The sequence below is a fragment of the Ambystoma mexicanum genome, chromosome 12 (assembly GCF_040938575.1).
Source record: "Ambystoma mexicanum isolate Mex_15411 chromosome 12, UKY_AmexF1_1, whole genome shotgun sequence".
Lineage (NCBI taxonomy): Eukaryota > Metazoa > Chordata > Amphibia > Caudata > Ambystomatidae > Ambystoma > Ambystoma mexicanum.
In genome coordinates, this window is record NC_090936.1 from 533,773,011 (window position 1) to 533,796,282 (window position 23,272).

General features: G+C 41.3%; 1 protein-coding gene across 1 annotated transcript in view; it reads right to left on the bottom strand.

Moving 5' to 3' along the window:
* Positions 1–2,336: 2,336 nt before the first annotated feature.
* The window catches only part of LOC138512990 (mas-related G-protein coupled receptor member H-like), a 48,530-nt gene continuing 27,594 nt past the window's right edge, over positions 2,337–23,272 (bottom strand). Inside the window, exon 2 of the mRNA XM_069627706.1 lies at positions 2,337–4,510. Within this exon, the coding sequence (XP_069483807.1) occupies positions 3,459–4,463 (1,005 nt within the window). The 5' untranslated portion in view covers positions 4,464–4,510 and the 3' untranslated portion in view covers positions 2,337–3,458. The remainder of the gene's footprint in view (positions 4,511–23,272) is intronic.

Below are 23,272 nucleotides of genomic sequence, written 5' to 3' on the forward strand. Positions count from 1 at the left end.
GATGCAGAGGGGAGATAGAGGATCATGGAACATATGTCACTGGCTGTGTGATGGGCCTCAAAACATTTCCATTCCTTGCAGCGTGGCCTGCCCTATACTGTGAAAACTAACCACAAACCTCTCACGTATGTATTGACCTTGAGGAGTTTGAATTCAGTCTCTCTTCACAGAGTCAATTGGTTACTTGATGTGTAAGCATACCGCCATGTAGTGAGTTTGGACCCCGCAACAGAATTGTTGTGGCTGTTTATTTGTCATGACTGCTGTCCCAGTGTCTATACGAGGGTAATGTGGTAGAGGAGGTTCAAATTGCAAGTGTCACAGCTGTTGATAAAGCTGAGTGTTTCCCCGAATGTGATAAAAACACAGCGCTGTCTTGGATACTCAAGGGTTTGCACGAAAGCTGATGTGGATACAGTCGGGTGCAGGAGATGAAGGTATACTTGTCTGTATCGGGCGAGCTGGCTAAAGGATCTTGGGGAATAACTAGAGGAAATAGATTCCTACTGTCGATCATTCCAAGTGGGAGGATCTTGGAGCTGGCTCTCAGGGGAAATCTTGGTATGCCACACACTAATAGGTGGTTACATACGTTTTTTTAGTAGCTGCCATGAACAGTGTCGTGAAGAAGACCATCAAGGACTATATCTCATATAGTCTTAAATATAAGCGCCAAAAGGTCCACGTTGTTCCCTCAAACCCTGTGCTGATACTTGAAAAGGTGTGGTGAAAGCTTGCATTGATATAATGGACGCTTTGTTGTGTTGGGCAGGAAGCAACCATGTTTGCTCCTCATGGAGGCCTATGTGCCCAACTGGATCGAGGTTGCTGCTTTAGAAACGGTAACACACGAAAAATTAGAGTTTTAAAACCTTGTTTTTCACAAGGAGTTTTTTTTTTTACTGTCGGAAAATAGCATACAGTTTGCCTCATGCTAGATGGTACAGCAGTTTATCCATCATGCATGACAGGACCCTTCTGTACAATACCAGTTTTAATGACCTGGTCAAAAGGGTCCATATATGTATCACTACTGCCATCCAGCTCACCTTAGCCAATAATCCTGAGTGGGGTGTGTTTTAGAAAAGTTAAAGCACAGATGCTCACATCTATCACCTTGACAGGACATACCCCTTTTATGCTAAAGGGGAGTGGCTGGCTGGCTGGCCCTAGGCTCTAAAATGTAGCCTGTATGACAATATGGGTTTGAGTTGCTGCATGAGGCTATGTAGGATGTTGTGGAAAAGGTCAGGCTGAGGCAGCCACGTGAGAGTATGCAGACTGATGCCAGGTAGGGCATGCAAACATCTTTTAGGTAAAGGTTGGTGATGTGGTCACAGTCTGCAGCCCTAGGTTGTGTGGCTGGGCTTCCACAAGAGGTCTGCAGGCTGGTGGCCTCTGAGAACACACTGTCCATCGGGTCATGTGGGTCTGTGCTTAATGGAAGGTGCAGTGGTCCTTTAGGAACCATGTTTCTCCAGTCAGGTTCAATGTGTGACATTATATGCCCTATATTTTTCTGCCCCCCCCTCTTCCCTATGCAATCTCCCATGGTGTTTGTTTTTCACCTGTGGGGATGTTGTATGAGGAGAGAGGAGTAGTAAGGGTTTGGCCTCTATCATGTCTCCATCAGATGCCATGTGCAACACCTATACCCGGTGTTACTCCTACAATTGTGGTGGAATTTTAAGATGTCACAGTCATTCAAGGAAGAACCTCTTTCCAGCGGGTACCCAATCACTTATGCCGAATGGCAATTCGTTTCTGTGATGTCGGCTATGGGGTGCTACCATTTAACCTGGTCTGGCTGATCATTTGAAATGTGTTCTTTCATGCAGTCATGCATCTATAAATCTATGTATCTGTGGATCTATACAATACTGATATCTAAATACAAATTAGAACTTCTAAATTCTGTATTTTCTTTCTTTTTTATTATATTGAATAGACGTGCCCTTCTGTTTCCGGTGACTACCCCTTCTGTGCTAGAGTTGAAGTTGGCAATAGAATACAATAGATGATATATAATAGATACATTATTTCGTGGCTGCTTAGTGTTGGACATTTCGCCATGTTGCTGTACCTTCAGTCAGCTGCACAGTATCTTCTTTCATTATTATTATTATTATTATTATTATTATTAATATTATTATTATTATTATTATAAGTACATTTGGTTTATACAAACCTTTATACAACATTATTTATACTACAATTTAACAAGATTACCATATAATTAAATATAATGAATAAAACCAATAATCATCACATATAATTATCTTGTTGTTCATGTGTTCAATTATACAAACGTGGTGTATATGGTCTGATTTAAGACAGATAGATTCTTTTTATTCGGCTTACACCATTTACAAAGTCAAATGCACTATAAAACAACAGCATCTACACAATCATAAAACACACCGTATTAACTACATTCCAGACGTGCATGACAATATAAAAGTTAATTGAAGACTTACGCCATTTTATGCTGATTGGTAACTTGCTGACCGATTTAAGGACATAGTGGGCCTCATTAGGAGTTTGGCGGTACTGTAACAACGGCAGCATTGCTTCTGCACCGCCATAATCCGAGTTGTGCTCGCGGGTGCCTGACAGCCCGCCAGGTCTGACAGGTGACTATACCTGTAACTATACCTGTGGCATAGACTTAACCGTTATTTACCAGAACCGTGCTATCCTATACAAAAGACTCTGAACCATTGACTTTGGCCCAGACCTATTGAGAAAAATTGCTGATTGTATTTATAAATGTATTTGGGCTGTCTAAAGCAACACAGAATGTAATGTATGCATTAATTCATGTTTGTTTATAGAATTCCAGAGCTGAAGGTAACACCACATTTCCTAATTCTCCCTCTATAAGCAACAACTAGTTCCATAGCTCTCTTTCCATAAGTTTGTGTGTTGACCTCTGAACTGTATTTTAACATAAGTTCAGAAATCATTCATGGGGTCTCTGCTACTGTGGGTAGCGTATCACTGGTGTTTATTTGTACATAAAGGAAAACAAAGCAGTTCATATCCGCAGCGATGTGGGCCATGTCTATGTTGGTATATGCACAGGAAAGACATAGACCCTCATCTGCTTCACCGAAAGACATGCATGAGTCACAATACTTGCTGCTCCCCTGAATTCCCCTGCTTGTTTCCATCTTAGAGACTGCTGGATGAATCCTAAAACAGAATGACACACTCCCCTCCTCTCTGTTAAGAGGAGATGCTCGCTTGGTGCCCATAAGGAATGAATGGAGGGGTCAGAGTTTACAGGACCACTGATCCTAATATCATAACATTGTGCGCATTTTCCTATTTAGAGCTATTTTCCATGCACACAGGATGCCTTGCAGCTATAAAGATATAATAGTTGTTACCCATGAACCAAGAAATCAAACAATCAAGCATGCGTTCTTCCCAGTCCATAAAATAGATTACAAGATTTAATAGGACATGGTAGTGTTTGCACACCCTTCAGTATTCATTCTTGGATGGGGGGCTTCATCTTTGCATGATCCTTCTTGGTCACTTCTAAAGACCCTGTGAAGGGCACCCTTGATGAGCTCACTAGATGTTCTCCTTTTCTTGAACCCCACAAGGAAATAAATGTAGGGGTTGATGCTGCTGTTAATGGTGGAGCAGAAAGCATGGCCATAGCAGATGGTGAGATAGTTAAACGTGTTGCGTTTGATGACCTGGAAGTAGAGAAAGACCCCTGCAAGCCTTATTGGAAAAGCAGTGATCAGGAAGACCAGAACATTGAGCAGGATCCCACGATACAGCCTCAATGGTTGGCGCCTCTGAGAGTTCCTTTGCACCGTGATGACCAGAGCTAGACTGGACAGAATCATGAGTGGGCCAACAATCCCAAATGCCAAGGCTGTCAGGAACACCATCACTGCTGTGCAATGTGGCTCTGGCGCAGCATACTCGTCGTCTTTACAAAAAAAGCACTCTAGCATTGTCACTAGAATGGAAAACCCCCACAGGAAAACACACACCACGGTGGACAAATGTTTTGGTCGACTGCATTTGTACCAGATGGGGCACAGGGCTGAAAGGCATCGCTCAACGCTGATCGTTGTCAGAAGGAAGAGGCTGGAGTTATAGCCAGCATTGAAGAGAACCCGCATGGAAAACCACAGGACTTCATCGGAATGTACCATTGTTCCTCCAGTGAAAAGAATAATAGAATAGAGGAGAAAAACAGAGATGCAGAGGAGGAGGAGGAAGTCAGCACCAGCCAGATTTAGAATGTAAACAGTGAATGGGTTCCTCCGGATCACAAAGAAGAGGACCCACAAGACTACTCCATTGCCCGCTATCCCTAGGAGGCAGATAAGCTGGGAGGGCAAAGACATGGTTAGCAGCAGGGTCAGGTCAATCACAGTACCATTATCCGTTGTCGCTCTTGTGTCATTGCAGGGCTGAAGACCGATATCCTGCATCACGTGACCCACAAGACGTTCTGCTTCAGTGGTATGTCCTTGATGTCCTGCCAACAAGAGTAGAGATAGTAACATTATAATATATTTGTTTAAAAGACCAGAATCTGAAAACTCTTTAATGAACCAACTTATGATGAAGCACAGGCTGCCCCAAAGTATTCACACGGATTTAGAATATTTAGCTTAAACATGTCCATCATATTTTCACTGCTGTGTGTCACGATGTGGGCTCCTTGCTTTCTGTAAACTAAAAATGAAAAAGGGTGAATCTTTTCTTGTAGGGATTTGAGACACTTAGGGTCCCAAATTAAATTAAACTATTGTAATTAATCAATAGTACTGCTAATTGTTACAGAGCAAAGGTAGGGATATTCCCTTCAACTTAGTTGATAGTCAGAAATTATATTAGTTGTTATTCTGGTACTCTTTATGGCATTTGCGACCTTAAGAGAAAGCTTTTCAAAATATCTTTTAAGTACAGCAATGTTTTCTAAAGAAACTGTAAAGGATATACCTGTTCTTATTCTGATGTTTATTATATAGAAAATCTATATATCTCATACTTATGATTATTACACAAATATCTGTGAAATTGATCTTTTATCCTAGGTGCTTTTCCACAAAGCCGGTCAGATGTGTATTCCACAAAAATCCCTGGCAACACGTGTTTCGAGTTATACAACTCTTCTTCAGGGCAAACATGATATATTGTGTGGTTAGTAAATCATAAGTGACTGTGGTAAACATGAAAATTAACAGGATACGAATACTAAATGATAAATTAGGCAAACATAATTCATAAATCATAATTATAATTGTCTTTTATAACACGCTTAATACCAGAGATTGGTTTCTAAGCGCAGGATCAGGATTCAAACCTGTGTTATGCAGCATTGTCTTGCTTTCAAGACAAACGCTTTGCACCTGAGCTATCCCCCCTCACCAATGAAAAATATACATTGAGATGGTTAGAGAACTTTAGGGTATTTCATGAATGACAAAGGAAAATACAAAGAAAATTGCTTGCTGTGCATAGAGAAGTGGTCTACATCACACAGATGTGGCCCAATGATGCTGACTGGTACTGATCGTGGATTGCTTCCTATCTCCTGCAGAAGGGACGTTCTGGGCAGATTGCACCTTTTGATGCCTTTTCGGTCAAATGTTCAATAAGCTAATCCCATTCTCTAGGAGCAGCGACATTTTAAACATGACGTAAATGTTGTCAGTGATATTTCCAAAAAGTGACCCATTTCACGCATTTATGCACTCTCTTCAGCAATCTGTGTCCAACCTGCAGTCACAGGTTCTAATCTCATCATGGCTGCATCAGCCTTTCATCTTTTTGAGGTTCATACATTGAGTACCGCTGAATTGGGTTATACAATCTGTTATTAAAGCGCACAGAAGCACAAGGAATCTGTCATTAAGTGCTATAAAGAACATGCTATTATTAAACGGTTTTGCGCAAGCATTTCCTTCTTTGTAATGGATTGAGTCAATAACGCTAATCTGAACATCCTGTCTGTGACCTCAGGTGCAATGGCATGCTTCATAGACGGGATGCGTCTATGACAATTTGAATGTACCTACCTGTTGTTGCTTACCCTATAATTGTTCCTAGACTCCAGCTAAAAGTGCATTGGGTTGACTGGACCATACATACTGCTCAGTTTCAAAGTGCTGCTCTTTTTAGACACACCTACTTTGCCTTAATGGGTAAGGTTTGCAGAAATAAAACTTCAATTGTTTTGACTGTTCAAATTCATAATTGTATATTATTCCCTGCAACATAGTTGCAAGAAACCATGACCGTCAGGTAAAATACATAAATTGTATGTTGTGTTACCAAGTGCTGTGTGACATTGTTCTATCTTTCATTACTCAATGTGACAAATCCTCGGATGTTATCCTTTCTCCTCTAAGGGGAGCCTCTTCTCATGGGGCCAGGGCGATGAAAACATTACCAATAGTCCCCCTGAGGGTGATGCACCGAGGTAAGGTTACCTGGTGGTTGTGGACACTATAAAAAGCCAGGAGAAGGGAGGCATTATCTTGGCATTTTGAATGAGGTGAAAATTAGCCCTGGAAAGGGAGTGATCGCCCCGGTGTTTGTGGACACTGTAGGAAGCCAAGAAGAGGGAGGCATTATATTGGCACTTTGAAGAAGTTGGAAAGAAGCCAGTGGAAGGGAGTATGTTCCCCTAGTGTTGTCGAACACCATAAAACAGCCAGAAGAAGGGCAACATACTCTTGATCATTTTGCCCAGTTATTGAAGTTTATTTTTACGAACTGGTGTAGACCTTTTAAATCACACATCCAGAATAAGAACCCCATTCACTTTAGTACGAGTTCTTAGTGTAAGGGTTGGAAATAGGTTTTCACCTGAGAGTGGACTTTTCTTTTGTTGGACATCCAGACAGGCTCTTAGTTATTCTTTTGAGTCAATATTAGGCATAGGCAGGCATTTCCCAACTGTGAGAAACGTGAGGATATTCATACTCCTAAATCCCTTGGATCCTCTGCGCAGGTGGCCAAGGGAAGGCCATCACTATTGGATCCTGACACTGGGGGTGGGGAAGCAAGGGAGGATCACCTGGGTGGAGGACTGGGAGTGGGGTGCCCTTGGGTCAGACATGGTATCCCCCTTTCCCTATTGACAGCACACCCAACCCTTCCTCAACCTCCATGGGCTGTCATAAGCCAGTTCCCATAATTTCTCCACAATTGACACTTGACAATGCTGGGATGAAGAAGAGGCAACTAAGAGCAATGAAGACCATGCTTTTATACCACTCTGGTACTTGGACGAAGAAGATGCCTGCTAGGAGTTTTAAATGTCAGGCATGTCCCATTAATTGTGGTCACGTGGGGCTATTTGAACACTCACACCTGCAGTCAAGGGGCTGCAGGTATATAAAAGGGGCTAAACTGAGCAGCAGAGAGACAGGAACAGTGGCAAGGAGGCCGGGGCAAGCAGCAGAGAACTTTCCTGGAGCGAGACGCAGAGACACTGGGGAATGTGGAGAAAGGTGATCCCTGGAAGTGTGGTCTGGGAGCTGGGACTCCCTGGAGCAGTGGGAAGGAAGTGAGGGAAGCTGCATGGGAAGTCTGCCCCTTTCCCTTATGCTCGCGTTGCTCATTCCCCTGTGTTGAGAGGGCAACACAAGAGTGCCTGAGGTGCAGAAGGCGGGAGTCTGGCCTTGAAAGTCAGAGACCATGTGCTCCAAGCTGCAGCAAGAACTGTCAAAGCGAATGGTGAGTTTCTGGTGGATGGGAAACCCGGTGCGCAAGTGTGTGAACTTTATTAACAAGGAATACTTTGTAGCGGAGTGGTCGTGTCCTCAAATGAGCACATTTTCCATTAGTGAATCGCCAGGAATACTTTGTATCGGAGAGGTCGCGGGTGGCATGAAACACATTTTCGAAGATCTCCAACCATTGGGCAACAAATTCAAAGTGAAGAAGAGAACCAGTGGCGAACATTTAAAAGTGAACAACAAACAATAAACATTTAAAGCAGAATAAACAAACATTAAACATTCAAACCAAAACAAGCTAACACTTAACTGCAGACTAATTCTTGAACAACAGACAATGTAAAATGAGTTATGAGTGAAATTCACAATTATTGAATATGAAGTGCACTAAAACTTTGTGAAGCAACAGAATCAAGACCTTTTTGAAGCTAAAGAGGGAACGGAACCCTACATTCAAGCAAACCATTATATGCTTACTTCCAAAGTGAACATAACTTTAAAGAGCAAGCAAACTACTACATGTTGTGATCCAAATTGAAAATAACTTTGAAGAATAAGAAAATAAAACCTGAAGTCTGATCTATAGTGGAACCTTAAACTTACACAACAGAAAGAAATATCATTTCCAACTTTTGTGAAAGCTGAAAGCTGCCAGAACAAATATTTGAAAATGGAAATAACAGAATTGTGAAAATGAATAAAGAAGACAAGGATATTTTCTTTTGAACTGTGTTGTTTAACCAAATTATACCTTGGAGGAAGGGAACCCTTGAGACTGAGACATTTGCTGGAGTGAGGATGGAGTCTCAAGGTTCCCTTGTGTTTTGTGGCTTGGAACTTGGGGAAGGGAACCCCTTTCTTCTATCCAAGATCAGAAATGTTTGTCTTGTAGGGGATTTGGACATATCGCAAGAAATTGTCCATTGAACATAATCAATGTCCCCAACCCGCCATCAGTAAGGAAACTTGGACAAAATACAGAGAACCAGGAAGAAAGAGTTGAGTCATCATATAGTAACATCTTGACACCCAAGCTCAGGATATGATGTTATAAGAGGAAAAAAGCCAAAGAAAGTCTGGCAGAAAGGAACAAAATTATCAGAACCAAAGAAAGCATCAGGTTTTTTTTATATACTGGAGGGAAAACCACATGTAAAATACCTGTTACCTTAGGGGAGAAACTTGTTTGGGCACAGTTGGATACCAGAAGTAAGGGGAGTGCCATAAGAACAGAATTACTCCCTGTGGGATGGAAAGAAGTCAGAAAGGAAAGAGTAACCTGTGTACATGGCCATATGAAAAGATACCCAGTGACTCAAATTCCTCTTACCATTTGGGGAAGAAAGTAGACCTAACTGTAGCAGTAATTTCCAACTTGCCAACAAAATTAGTCCTGGGAAGAGATGTACCCCAATTCGATCAATGGGTTTCATGGATAGCTCAAATTAAAACCAAAACTCCTATAGTTGGGCTTCCACACCTAACGAAACTTGAACGTCCCAATTAAGGAAAACGTTTAATGGAGAGAAAAACTTCAGTAACATGGAAATAAACCCAATATCCCAACAAAGAGAATCTAATTTAAGGGATATGCTGAGTGTCTTCGTCTGTCAACTTTGTTGCTCCACAGTTGAATACCGGAAAGTTCAAGAGCAAGATAAAGTGGACATCCTCTCCCAGTTTCACTGTGAAGCAGCTCGGTACAACCCGCATTGGGGAAGGGTATGTTAAAAACCTGAGGGTATTTTCACTACCAAACCCCTTGAATCCTCTGCGCAGATGGCCAAGGAAAGGCCATTGCAATTGGATCCTGACACTGCGGGCGGAGAAGCGAGGGAGGATCACATGGGTGGAGGGTCATTGGGGACTGGGAGTGGGGTGCCCTTGGGTGAGACATGGGATTTCCCTTTCCCTATTGACAGCCAACCCAACCCTTCCCCAACCTTCATGGCTGTTTTAAGCCAGTTCTGCTAATTTCTCAAAAATTGACACTTGACAGTACTGGGACGAAGAAAAGACAACTAAGAGCAATGAAGACCATACTCTTTTACCACTCTGGACTGGGACGAAGAAGATGCCTACTAGGAGTTGTAAAGGTTAGGCATGTCTCATTAATTGTGGTCAGGCAGGGCTCATTGAACACTGACACCTGCAGCCTGTCAAGGGACTGCAGGTGTATAAAAGGGGCTCAACAGGGCAGCAGAGAGACAGGAACAGCAGCAAGGAGGCTGGGGCAAGCAGCAGAGAACCTTCCTGGAGTGAGACGCTGGGGAACGTGGTGAAAGGTGATCCCTGGGAGTGTGGTCTGAGAGCTGGGACGCCCTGGAGCAGAGGGAATGAAGTGAGGGAAACCGTGTGGGAAGGCTGTCCCTTTCTCTTATGTTCACTTTGCTTGTTCCCCTGTGATGAGAAGCAAACCCAGGAGTGCCTGAGGGGCAGATGGTGGGAGCCTGGACTTGGAAGACGGAGACTGTGTGCTCCAAGCTGCAGTGAGAACCGTCAAAGCAATCACTGAGTTTCTGGTGGATGGGGAACCCGATGCGCAAGTGTGTGAACTTTATTAACAAGGAATACTTTGTATCGGAGTGGTCGCGTGTCTCAAATGAGTATATTTACGAAAGTCTCCGGTCTTTCACATTTTCATTTACTGACTCGTCAGGAATACTTTGTATCAGAGTGGTAGCGTGGGGCATGAAACACGTTTTCGAAGGTCTCCGAACATTGGGTAATCCATTTAAAGTGAAAAGAAGAAGTGTTGAACATTGAAAAGTGAAACGAACAAACATAAAACATTTAAAGTGGAATGAACAAACATTGAACATTCAAAGTAAAATGAACAAACACTTAACCGCAGAATAATTCTTGAACAACAGACAATGTAAAATGAGTTATGAGTGAAATCCACAATTATTGAATACTGAACTGAACTAATACTTTGCGAACCAACAGAATCAAGACCTTTTTCGAAGCAAAAGAGGGAACGGAACCATACATTCAAGCAAATCAATGAACAGTGACTTCGGAAGTGAATATAACTTTAAAGAGCAAGCAAACTACAAAAATTTCTGATGCAAATTGAAAATAACTTTGAAGAATAAGAAAATAAAACCTGAAGTCTGATCTATAATGGAACTTTAAACTTAAACAACAGAAATACATTTAATTTCCAACTTGTGTGAAAGCTACAAGCTACTATAACAAATATTAGAAAATGGAAACAACAGAACTGTGAAAATTAAAGTAAAGAAGACAAGGTTATTTCCTTGGGACCTGTATTGTTTATCTAAATTATACCTTGGGGGAGGGAATCCTTGAGATCTAAGACATTTGCTAAAGTGAGGACAGAGTCTCAAGGTTTCCATGTGTTTTGTGGCTTGGAACCTGGGAAAGGGAACCCCAAGTATTGGTTAAAACCACATCCTCTTGAATCCAAGGACGGTAACTGTAAGACTTTTTGTGGAACTGCTTTACACTTCGGGAAGGGAACCCTGAGTATTGGTTAAAATTATATCCTCTTGAATCCAAGGAAGATAACTTTAAGACTTTCTGTGGAACTGTTTTATGCTTGGGGGAGGGAGCTGAAAGTAAGCTGTGATCTGGAAGAAGCTCCAGACTTTAAGATGAACACTGTTTCTTTTGACTTTGACATCCCTAAACATGTGTTAATTGTAGTTGTGAGGACAAGGATAGGTTTTGGACACACAGACTTTTAAGATAAACTCTTTGACTCAGACTTCCCTTAGTTTGGTTTAGGTAGGGAAATCCCACTTTAGTATAGTGCAAGTTAGACTTTCAACCATCCTCACATTTAAATTAATAAAGTATTTTATTTTAAATTCTGAATCTGTTGTCTGTGTACTGCTTGACGATGCCTTCACACAACCCCCATTTCTTTAATAAACGTCTTTAGCAATCAACAATGCCACCATTGTGTTGATCTTTTACTCCTACACCCATGCATCATTTTTTTATAAGAAATGCATTTATATCACTTGAGTCTTGCAATGTCAAATAAATTCTATTTTTTAACAAAGTATACAATACTTTTCATGTTGAGGTCGGGCCAGCTATTGATGGTGGTCCAATCTGTCAAGTTTTCTTTACCCATCAGAGACTGAGAAAGGTGGTTTGAGGATTTAAATAATATAGGCTTCAAGTGACAGCATCTGGATCAAGATGGAACCAAGTTTTTGAACTTTAAGGATGTGGATAAGATACGACCTACAGTTAGTCAGTTGGATATCAAGTAGACATTCATGAAAGGGGTAAAGCACATATATGTATCTGCTTAACATCATTCCCTCTACAAAGTTATTATAAAATATTGGCACTTTATGAAATTGAATTAATCAAATAAAGGATCAAGCAAGAGGTTTTGTGAGGTAAAGGTGGCAGGCCTCCTACGCTATGTGGCACAATACATGCCCAGAATACTGTTGCAGGTGGGACGGAATTCCTCTCCAAGTAAGAGAGGCCATCTGGGGAAAGGTGGTGAAAGAAATGGAGGTAGAACTGGTGCGAAACATACTAACACAGGCCGAATATTGCTAGGACGATTGGATGTGCCATGATCGAGATCTACTTGCAAGCCTGGGATAGCAGGTCTGGGAGGCTGTAAAACCTAAGCCTGCAACAGTAGCACAAGGCAGCATTAAGGGAGAGAAAGGACATTATAGGATCTGTCTATTATTTGATATCTACCTCACTTTTACAAATTGTATAAAACTCTATACTCCAAAATCCATACTTAAGTATAACATATAAACTCTCAAATATATGTTGCTGCATAAACTCCACATTCTAAACGATACTATAAACTATATTATACTATATACTATATTTATACTAAATACTTTACTAAAGGATGAAAACAACAGAGCCGGCCGGGCTGTCTTCTATTATGCAGAAAAGTCATCGCAGCACTTGAATTTTGCATGTCAGTGGGAATTGTATTTCCCGAGCCAACAGCTTGCAGCGACCCCAGCCATCATGAATGAGAACATGAAGTTGAAGACATCTGGCAACACATCCCAACCAGTCCCCCTACTGCCATCATGCGTAAGAACATGACAAATATATACGGAAAGTTATGTTCAATGCAGTACAACTGGACCACATTGAAGCCATGATTGGCCAGCTCGAGGAGTAATTCTTTTCCCAAGATGGCACAATTGTATAGTTCCTTTCTTCCATTTTATTTCCCTTTTCCATGTTTTTGTTATTTAAGGGTTTTACTTATGAGGGTACTTTTTTCCTTTGGCTTTTATTTTTGTGTTACTGTGAAGTAGCATCTTTTGAGTTTTTCATTGGAAATTCTAAAAACATATGCACTGGTTAAAACATGTGTCGTGGCATGTTATGTTGTTTGGGTCATTGGATCCATAGTCAGGCTATCTAGGGAAGTGGATGCAGGAATGTTTGGGGAATGTAGGATCTTAGTCATGAAGGCTGTAGCACTGCTGCATGTTAATCTCTTATTGTATAGCATTTAAAGGCTGATTTTCTTTTCCTAGAGTAAGTTACATTTTTCATTTCTATACAAAGTAACTGAGTACATTAAGTTGAACTTAAATACTTGCATTGAACAAGTATGGGTAAAGTACAGTGTGTATTAAACTATAATTATAAACAATATTGAGCCACACATGGAGAATTTAGCTGTGCAAACAAGAGTACAGCAGAGTCCTGAAAAAGGTCCTGGTAGAAGAAGACATACAGTCCTTCTGACCTAGTTGGTATTGCTCTGATGAGATGCTACATCGAAGTGTTTCCATGGATGAATCAACCATTTCCTTAAATGTAAATGTGCTATGGAAAAAGGAATTATTAACTGACGTATTTGGGTTAAATAGTTATTAAATATTCCAACTATGTCCGACCATAGCCTGCTCTCTACAGTGCAAAGTGGTGCAGACCCAAGCAGCAATAGTAGAGGATTGTGCTGTCCTCTGAGTCATCATCATCGAAATAATCAGCAGGTGCAGGATCATGTGTAAAGTCTCTTTGATGTGCCTGCTCCACTATTCATCATATGGGACAGGATATGTGCAGGCTACTAAGGGTCCGTTCCTCTTCAGCATGGTTAGGATTTCTACTTTTTGGCTGATAGACTTGCCCCCCTGTTTCCGGTGACTACCCCGCCTGTGCTAGAGTTGAAGATGGCAGTAGAACACAATAGATGACATATAATAGATACATGATTTCGAGGCTGCTTAGTGTTTGACACTTCTCCATTTTGCTGTAGCTTCAGCCAGCTGCACGGTATCTTCTTTTATTATTATTATTATTATGATTATTAATAATAATAATAAGTACATTTGGTTTATACAAACCTTTATACAACATTCTTTATAATACCATTTAAGAAGATTGCCATACAATTAAATACAATGAATAAAACCAATAATCATCACATATAATTGTATCACTCCTACTAACAAACTAATCACGTATCACAACATCATCAAATCAACAATATTAAAAGGGCCAATTGTCTTCCAATAGGCTATAAATCTGCTTAATAAAGTGCATCAGTGCAATAATTATTCTTGTTTGATTTCCCATCAACAATGTATACATAAATAAAAGCCAGGCCTACACCCTAATTTCTATGCTATGTGAAAGATTTAAGGTTTGATAAAAACACATATTTCTATCTTTCACCTGGTGCAGTGTGCGGCATTCCCCTGCAGCAGCATGGTCATCATGCGTATTGCGCCTCAGTTATAGGCCATGTCAGCCCAGTGTGTGGCGTGGCCCATTCTTTGTTGCCAAGCTTGGAGGGGCATCTCAGCATGGCTCGCATGGGGGTATCCACATTTTGTGCTGCACCACTGCACACAATGTTGCTACCATTGTAGCCCACAACAAAACCAACAGTCAAGGCTTTTGATCTAAGACATCCCCAAATCTTTGCGCTGAGTATTGCAAAGAATGTTTCTGCTGTGTCTGTCTTTTCCATTGGAAACATTGAAAATCCATAAATCAATATTTGCTTTATTTCGATGAACCATCATAAAGGTGGGGGTTACAAAAGCCAGGCATATGCGAATCTCATTGAGTGCAATACATTCACATAAAAATATCCTCACTTGCATAAAAGCATATTTAAAAAGTCATAAAAAACATTGTTAGCAATTTCTGCAACACTAAGCCAGCCTAACAAAGGCTACCAATGTGTGCAAATGATGCTTTAGGTAAAGATTCGTAAGCAAGTCAAAGGCTGTCATGCCGTTTCTGTGGTCCTCTCCTCTCACTACTGGAACCAGCAACTTTCACCTCAACTCACAAATGAATGAACAAAAAAGCACAAAATGGGCCATGTCTTCACAATACGTCATCGGACATGGGCAATGGTCTGTTGTATATTTATTTGACTTCCACTAAATTAGGTTGGTTCTTTGTGCCAATATGTCCAGTCTTGCCCTTCTATAAAGGCTTTGCTAGTGATCCGGTCCAAGAATTACAGATGGCCATCTTTGGATGTATCTCAAATGCACTTTAATAGTGACTCTACCCATTTCTGATTAGACTTCCCAGTGTGTGTGAGCTTAATTAATGATACCACGTTTGCCAGTACGTGTGTAGGATCGCTATACCACTGACTCAAACTCAGGTGGGGAAAGGCCTTGCTCATGTCCCTTCACAACCATTTCCTTTCTGTGCAGGTGGAAAATGTAGTTCTATAACTAGGGCTCCACACAGTGAGAACTCTTCCTAATGCCTTATTTTGTTGTGCATAGCTTAGTTGATATGATGATCAGCCTATCCTCTACACAGCCTACATGTGCTTCTCTATACACAATTGCACTGGCAGCTGCCTATGGGACACCTACCAGACACTTCAAGAAGCTATCCTCTACACCCGCAAATCTACACCATCGAATGACCCATACTTCAGCTCTATAAATGAGGAGCATCACAGATTTTGATCTGTAGCCCTCCATGCTGAACTAACTGAGGGACCGCCTAGCCTGTGTTTTAATGCCAAAATGGCCCCAGCTGATTGTTGGAACCTGGTTCTGGCAAAAGCAAAATGAGAAGCTTGAAATAAATTAGAGGAAATGGGAAATCCCAAACAATCAAATTATTTTACTACTTCTAGTTCTCTACCAATCACCATTAATTTTATCTTGGGAGGCTTCCGAGTTCCCAGTATCATCACCTTCAACGTTCGCGAAACATTGACTGATTTTCAGTATAGCAGTTGAAATCATGGTGGTGGTTGTCGGACACTGTGCAGTTCCTTTAAAGTATGCCACGTTGCAGCGATGCACTTGAGCCAGCTGGCTGTCCCTAGGTCCACATGTCCGCTGTCACATAAATGGTGTGCAAGGTAAAATCTATCTGAGCTTTGATATCACTGCTAAAAGTGTTCTGTGGAGATCAACAAACATAACATTTGAGATTGCAGAACAATTGCTGTGTTAAATTCCTTCCTTTTTCTATTCCCCATGCAACGCCTCCTAGTGTTTGAGTATCAACAGTGCTACATTTGCCTCTGCTGAAACCCATGTTGTTTAATCACACAGATATTACATGTACTGCACAGACCACTACATGCTTCAACCTTGACATTACAACTATCAAAGTTTTACAAAATAACTATATCCTATTCAGTCTTGTATAGAGCACTTTCACTGTCTGCCAGAGCTTTTGTGGCAGAATGTAGAGGAGCCCTAGAATCAAAGAGGAAACCCATGATGCAAAAAGTACTGCATCATGGTGAAAGATCTGTAATAACATCGGCCATTTTGGAGAAGCTTTGAATTTGCATTTATTGAAGAATGGGGTGCCATTTTGAACAGAAATGAATTAAAAAGTAGTCAATAGCAGATATCGGAGGTAGCCCTACGCAAGGTGCTTTACATTGTATTGTTTGATTGAAGGACTATACCAGATGGTGAAGGATTAAAAACTGCAACATATTACATGGACAGGAATGCATAAAGGCTGCTGGCAGGACGTTGTCCCATAAGATGATGCTCAAAATGACTTGCCGTTCTTTATACTTGATATTACTGAGTCAATCCATACTTCTTGACTTTAAGTGGAGAGAAAAGATCTGACCACAAGTATGTCGACATCAAAGGATTTTACGACAGCTGAGCCGTGCTAAAGAAATACACAGGAAGCGACGGCTCGTCTGTGATCTGCTTTTGCATATGTTTCCCTGTGCCTTTTAATGGCCATCCTGTTGGTGAAAGAGGCTTCATACCTAAATCCGTCAAACTGCTGCCATGCGTGGTTTGAGAAGTTGTGCACAATACGCAATGGGGATGTAAACATTTTTGATACATACATTCTCATCTGCTTAGTAAATTGGGTACATTGGGGTTCCCAATAACATTACTGAGCAGCATAAAAACACATTTATTTTTACTTTGGTCTCTTTTATGAATGGCCACTTGGCCTTGCGATAGGGCTGCTATCATACCATATCCCTCCCTTCCAAATGATATTGTAACAAGCGAGGCAAACCAGCCATTCAAGGTTCCTATTACACATCGGGGGTGTGAAGAGATGGTGAGAATCTTTAAATCTCTTGGATCTATTTAAACGACAGGACTTTTCAAAACACGGAGATTAACCAGTCCTTCTTCCCCAGCTATTTATTTCATGCCTTCTTTATATCAAGGAATGGGGGTCTTTTCTAGGTGATAGGTGTATTATTATGACTTTGGAAAATGGGATGGATGGATGGACGATGTTGACATTGGGGCAGAGTAATTATCACACATGTGGCAAACGCCTTTACTAGATGAATTACAACCGAATGTAATAAAGTGTTCTCTTACCTTTGACTTGCTATATCTTATGTTTTTATTGTGTTTAAACATTTAAACATTTTATTAAGATCATTAAGAATACAAGAGTTGTAAGATAAGTAGAACATCATAGTAAGGCCAATATAATTATTACAAAACATTCGAACAGGATGTTCATTAACAATTAGATTATGTAGTACATAAACCTTGTATTATGAATATTAGAAAGTAAGCACAAATGCAGTAAACTGCAAATTAGCATGAACTCGTAGTTGTGTAAAATAATGATGGTGAAAAACATTAAAAACAAACACCAACACACAAGGCTTAACATGAACAAAGGAGGGGGAGGGGCAGGAACAGTGATAATTAAAATAAGTGAAACCAGTGAGATAATCTTCCTCAATGCCTATGGCATTACATCACATAAGAATTCTAAAAATAGTTGCCATTTTAATCAATGTTTATGCAGTAATCGTGGGGCTGAAGCATTACATTTTTCCATTCTATGACTATTACATACTGAATTCCACCATCATTTTAAATGGACATTTTTGAGACCTTACCACTTAGAAGTAATAGTCTGAATTGCAATAGCTACATTAAAAATAAAAATGTGTTTAAACGTTCCCTGACTACAAAGGACACTCCAGCATTTGTCATCTTGCTAAAGGCCCCCCTGAAAAAGCATTAAAGGAGTGATATATGCACTGTTGTGGAAGAAAAACATAGTTTGAAGCAGACTAGCTGAAATAAATGCCTTGGAAATATTGGTCCACACAAAGGGCCAGCACTTTTGCGGGGTATTTAAAAAGCAGTCTTGATTCCAAGCCTCTAAACATTTAAGTAGGACTCCGTCGGTGTTACGCTCACCTGGTATCCACAGGGACGCCACCCAGCCGGGTTACTCGCTGGTATGCTTCTCAGCTTTGCCCTGATGTGGTCTGCGGGGAAGGTTCTGCCTGAAAATACAGGAGGACTGTGTTTAAGACTGACCGACTGGGGTAAGTATCCTCCCTCCACCCCCGTATGATTTCAGTCCCTCTGGCGCCCTCTCCTCACCTTGTGGTAGAATTAGGCGTGCTGTCCGTCCTGCCTTCTTTGCAGGGGCGCGTTGTCTTTCGTGGGCGAGTGTGTTCAGTTACTTCACTGACGCCGGCCCGTTTGATATTGTCCAGGTAGGTCTTTTTGTTGTTCTTTAGTTTTGTTGCTATCCTGCATGCCTTTTTTTGTTTAAATGTCTCTTTTTTCTCCCTTAGGTATGCAGAGTTTCAGCGCAGCGAACTGGCTTGGTTGAGCCCCGCTGGTAAATGATGGTGCATTAAGGGCGCTCTGATGCGGTAAGTAAGCGATATGCGCAGCACTGCGAAGTCTTGCATTTGCTAACCTGTGTTTTCCTTCCTTGTAGGTCGTGGTGTTCTTCAGGGCGAGTGGAATGTCCGGAGTGGTGCCAGCCGAGAGGCGACCAGCCAGGTAAGCCTTTTCAGCAATTCGTAATTTGTAAATGTCTCTACTGCTTTCTTTAATGTTGCCTCTATCTTCCTCTTTCACGTTGTTCTGTCAGGGAGGCATGCAGATTCGAGGAAGCTGTTCTCAGTAGCTGCGAGTGTTTAAAGATGAAGACTGCAGGTAAGATGCTGCTGCTAATGATGTTCCTTTTATCTCCTTGCAAGTTCTGCTTCTCCGAGGTTCGAGGGAATAGCTGGACACAGTGAGCGTCACGTTGCAAGCTGCAAAGTAACGTGAAGTGTGTTGTCTTGCTCGGGTGTGGTTTAAATAGCCCCAACAAAACAGTCTAGGTAAAGTAGTCCCTAGGCTACCACACCCAAAACACTAGACCAAGCTATGTGGATGCCTCCATGTTGGCTGACAATACAATAAAGTAGTTCCCAAGCACATTGTTTTTCATGGTGTATGAGCCTGGCGCCATAGGCGCCAGGACTGGCCCCATGAGGGCTTTTGAAGAGGATGCCAGGCTCTAGAGGCCCGAGTCCTGACTCTACCTGGCCAATGGGTTTGCCAGAGGGGGTTTTGGGTGAGGGTCGTGACAGCCGGTTGACTAACATGAGGAAACTTTGCACAACATAGCTGCTCTTACATTAGGGTTAGATAGTTGAAGTAGTCTTTGAGTAGAATAGGTACTTGCATTACAAATTAGCATATCATAGTTCTCCATAATACCATCCACTAAACTCACATATTGATGTAAAAAAGATTTTGGTGCATTCAATTTGGCTATAAACTCATCAAAAGTGAGAGGAATAACTTGATGTAACGCTCACCTGATTCCCGTAGAGGCGCCGGTCTTGACTGGGCGTATACCGTATCTTCAAAGGTGATGTGTAACACACGGCTGGCTCTTTGGGCTGGACCTCTGTGCACTGTATGTCTGGCTCGAAGGGTAAGATGTCTGCAGATAGAAAATGTGGGATTAATGAACTGGGTTATTGAATGTCTCTCTCTTCTTCCCTTTCTCTTCTCCTGTAGAACCCCAAAGGTTAACGCTCTGACCTTAGGTAAGTGAACGCCGTGCTCTCCATCTGCCTCGAGGCAGGGTGCTGTAACCAGTTTCTTCACTGGATAAGGGGAGCAGGCCTCTTGACTTCAGAGAACTGCTGTCCGTCGTTTACTGCACGAACGGTAAGTTTCGAGTAATTCTAATGTCTTTAAAGTCTTTAGTAATGATGTCTCTTGTTTTGCAGGGTTCCGGCGATGGCGGATGGCGGGCTGAAGTGAGTTGAAGATGGAGTCCGTGTGATGAATAGAAGCGCCTGGAAGCACGTAAGTAAGCGCTTGTTGCCTGCTTCACGATGCGCTCTAACTGTCTTTTTATTTTGCAGGTACAAGTTTGGGGCGGCTGCAGGGTGCCGGAATACCCACTGGGTTAGATGTGGAAAGGAGTAATGGCACGTGAGTATTAAAGTTCCCCAATGTCTTTAAACGCACCTTGTTTTGTCTTTCAGATGCGGGATGCAGCGCAGAAGGCCTCCGGAGCGTGCGAAGAGTTGGTACGCTTTTGTCTTTCAGATGCCGGAATGCAGTGTGAAGACCTCCGGAGCGCACAAAGAGTAGGTAAGCCTTTGTCTTTCAGATGCCGGAATGCAGCGCGAGGCGTTGGTGACAGCCGATGGACAAGGTAAGTGAAGAGCTGTCACTGAAGACCGTAATGCTAACCTGTTCTTTCTTGTCTTTATAGGTGTTGCTGAAGACTGGATTCAGAATGGTAAGCCTTTTTCCTTAGGCCCAGGATCAGATGCAGAAGTCACGATGAGCGTTCTGCTGCTGAGGATGCAGAATAACGCAAAGCAAAATTCATCCATCGGGTGTGGTTTAAATAGCCTCCTGTAGTGCTTAGGTGTCTCCTTCCACAGCCACGCCTAGGTAAGAAAAGAGTTCCTGCTTTCCAGAAGAGTTCCAGTGTTCTGAATCTAGGGAGTGGCTCCTGCCCCACCCAACAGGAAAAGTAGTTCCAAACAGAAGAGTATCAGAGACTCAACTGGCAGGCAAGTAAGCAGCATGGTCTGCTGCAGGTAAATCCACCCAAGCATTATGAGCCCGGCGCTTCCAGCGCTGGGACTGGGCATATTTATGAGCCTGGTGCCACTGGCGCCAGGACTGGGTCCAAAAGGTCCCAATTGGGACTGGTTGGCACTCGGAACCTGGGTTATGGATCTGCTTCCAAGGGAGTTGGGAAAACCCTGACCTTTTGGAAGCAGAGATCATGACACTTGAATAAACAATTGTCCCACATATTTAATGCCAAGAGAAAGCCATGGTTTCCAACATACCGTTCTTTTGTTGATTTTTATTAGGGGGTTCATCCAAATATATTGTGATATGAACTGGGATCTTCTTGAAGTTAGTGATAACAAATAAGATCCAAGATATGTAATGGAGACATTAATACTAATACTGTTGAAACATTTGTTATTATTTTTGGTATAAGGGCAGTCCATAAGGATATGGGGGGAGACCATCACTCTCTCCATAGCATACCAATTAGGCAAATTAGGATTAGTGAGGCTGAACCACAACTGAGTTTGTCGCAAAATAACGGCTGAGTGGTATTTTCTATAATCCGGGAAACACACTCCTCTCTCAGTTCTAGGCTTCTTAAGCTTACATAATTATATTCTTTGTTTCTTTTTCCCCCAGAGAAATTTAAGGATACAAGAGTCTAATGATTTAAAAAAGAAGCTGGGATGTGAGTAGGGAGCAATATAAGTAACGACATATAATAGGGAGATCATCATTTTAATAGTTTCAAGTCTACCCCACCAAGATAAAAGAGGTGGACCATGTATTTCTGAATTCCTTCACCCTACTTAAAATGTTGACTGTATTTTGTTTAATAATAATTTTAATTGAGGGCGTTATGTGGATGCCTAAGTACTTGATACCTGCTGGAGACCATTCCATTCCAAAACTTGCGATGTGGCGCTTGGAGCAATGTATGTTGAGTTGAAGAATCTCTGATTTTTCCGTATTGAGATTATAACCTGATGCTAGAGAGAATCGTGTAATGATGCGAGTCAAATGGTGTAAACACGTATCTGATATATTAAATAAAGTAAAACATCATCTGCATAGGCCGCTGTTTTAATTTTGATACTTTTGTATTGAATACCACATATGTTGTCATCCTGTCGTATTGCTTCCAGGAAGGGTTCTAATGCTAAAATGAATAAAAGGGGGGAAAGAGGACAACCTTGGCGAGTACCTCTATAGAGAGGAAAAAAGGGAGATAGATGATTATTTATAAACACTGACGTAGTGGGATTAGAGTAGAGCACTTTAATCAGGGATATAAATGGATTAGGAATACCGTGCCAGGTAAGAGTTTCAAACTCGAAGTTCCATTCTACTCTGTCTAAAGCTTTTTAAGCATCAAGCGCTATTGACGCATATGGATTTTCGGAGTTTTTAATGATGTCAAGAATATTGGTGAAGGGTCTGATGTTGGCAGAGGATGATCTTCCTTTGACATAGCCACCTGATCATTTTGAATTAAGTGTGGAAGAAAGGGGATAAGTCTATTATCTAGGAGTTTGGCAAAAATCTTACAGTCGATATTAATTAAAGAAATGGGTCTATAATTTTGAACCAATTCAGAATCTTTATTGGGTTTAGCAAATACAATAAACATTGCTTCAGAGAAAGATCCAACAGCTTTCTCATGTGCAATAAAGGAGGTATAAAGTTAGTTTAGGGACTAGTATGTCTTTGAAATGAGCAAAATAATAAATTGAGAAACCATCGGGCCTGGAACTTTACCTTTCTTAAGGTCATTAATAGCTCTATATACTTTGTCCGATGATATGGGAGAATTTGAAGATTGTAAATTAGAATTTGCATAGGAATTACGATGTATATGCTTAAGGAAGTTGGTGGCATTAGTATTATTGGGCAAAGCTTCAGAGGTGTATAATTTTTGATAAAAGTTTGAGAAAACTTGCAGAATATCTTTATCATTCATAACTCTGTTACCATCATGATCTGTAGTAACAGTAATCTTTGCTTTATCTTTTTTTGTTTTAAAATAGGACCCTAATGATTTCCCACATTTGTTCGAAAACTGATAATTTATACTTTAACTGATTTACACAGTAGTATTCAGTCACTAAGTTATTATAGTGTATTCTAAGTTTAATAACCTTTTGAAGAATAGGAGCAGAGTTGTTCTGAATGTGTTCTAGTTGTAGGGATTTGATAAGTTTAAGAATATCTTTAGATTCTTTTTTGAGTTTTCTCTTCTTGACGGCGGTGTATGATATAATGTGA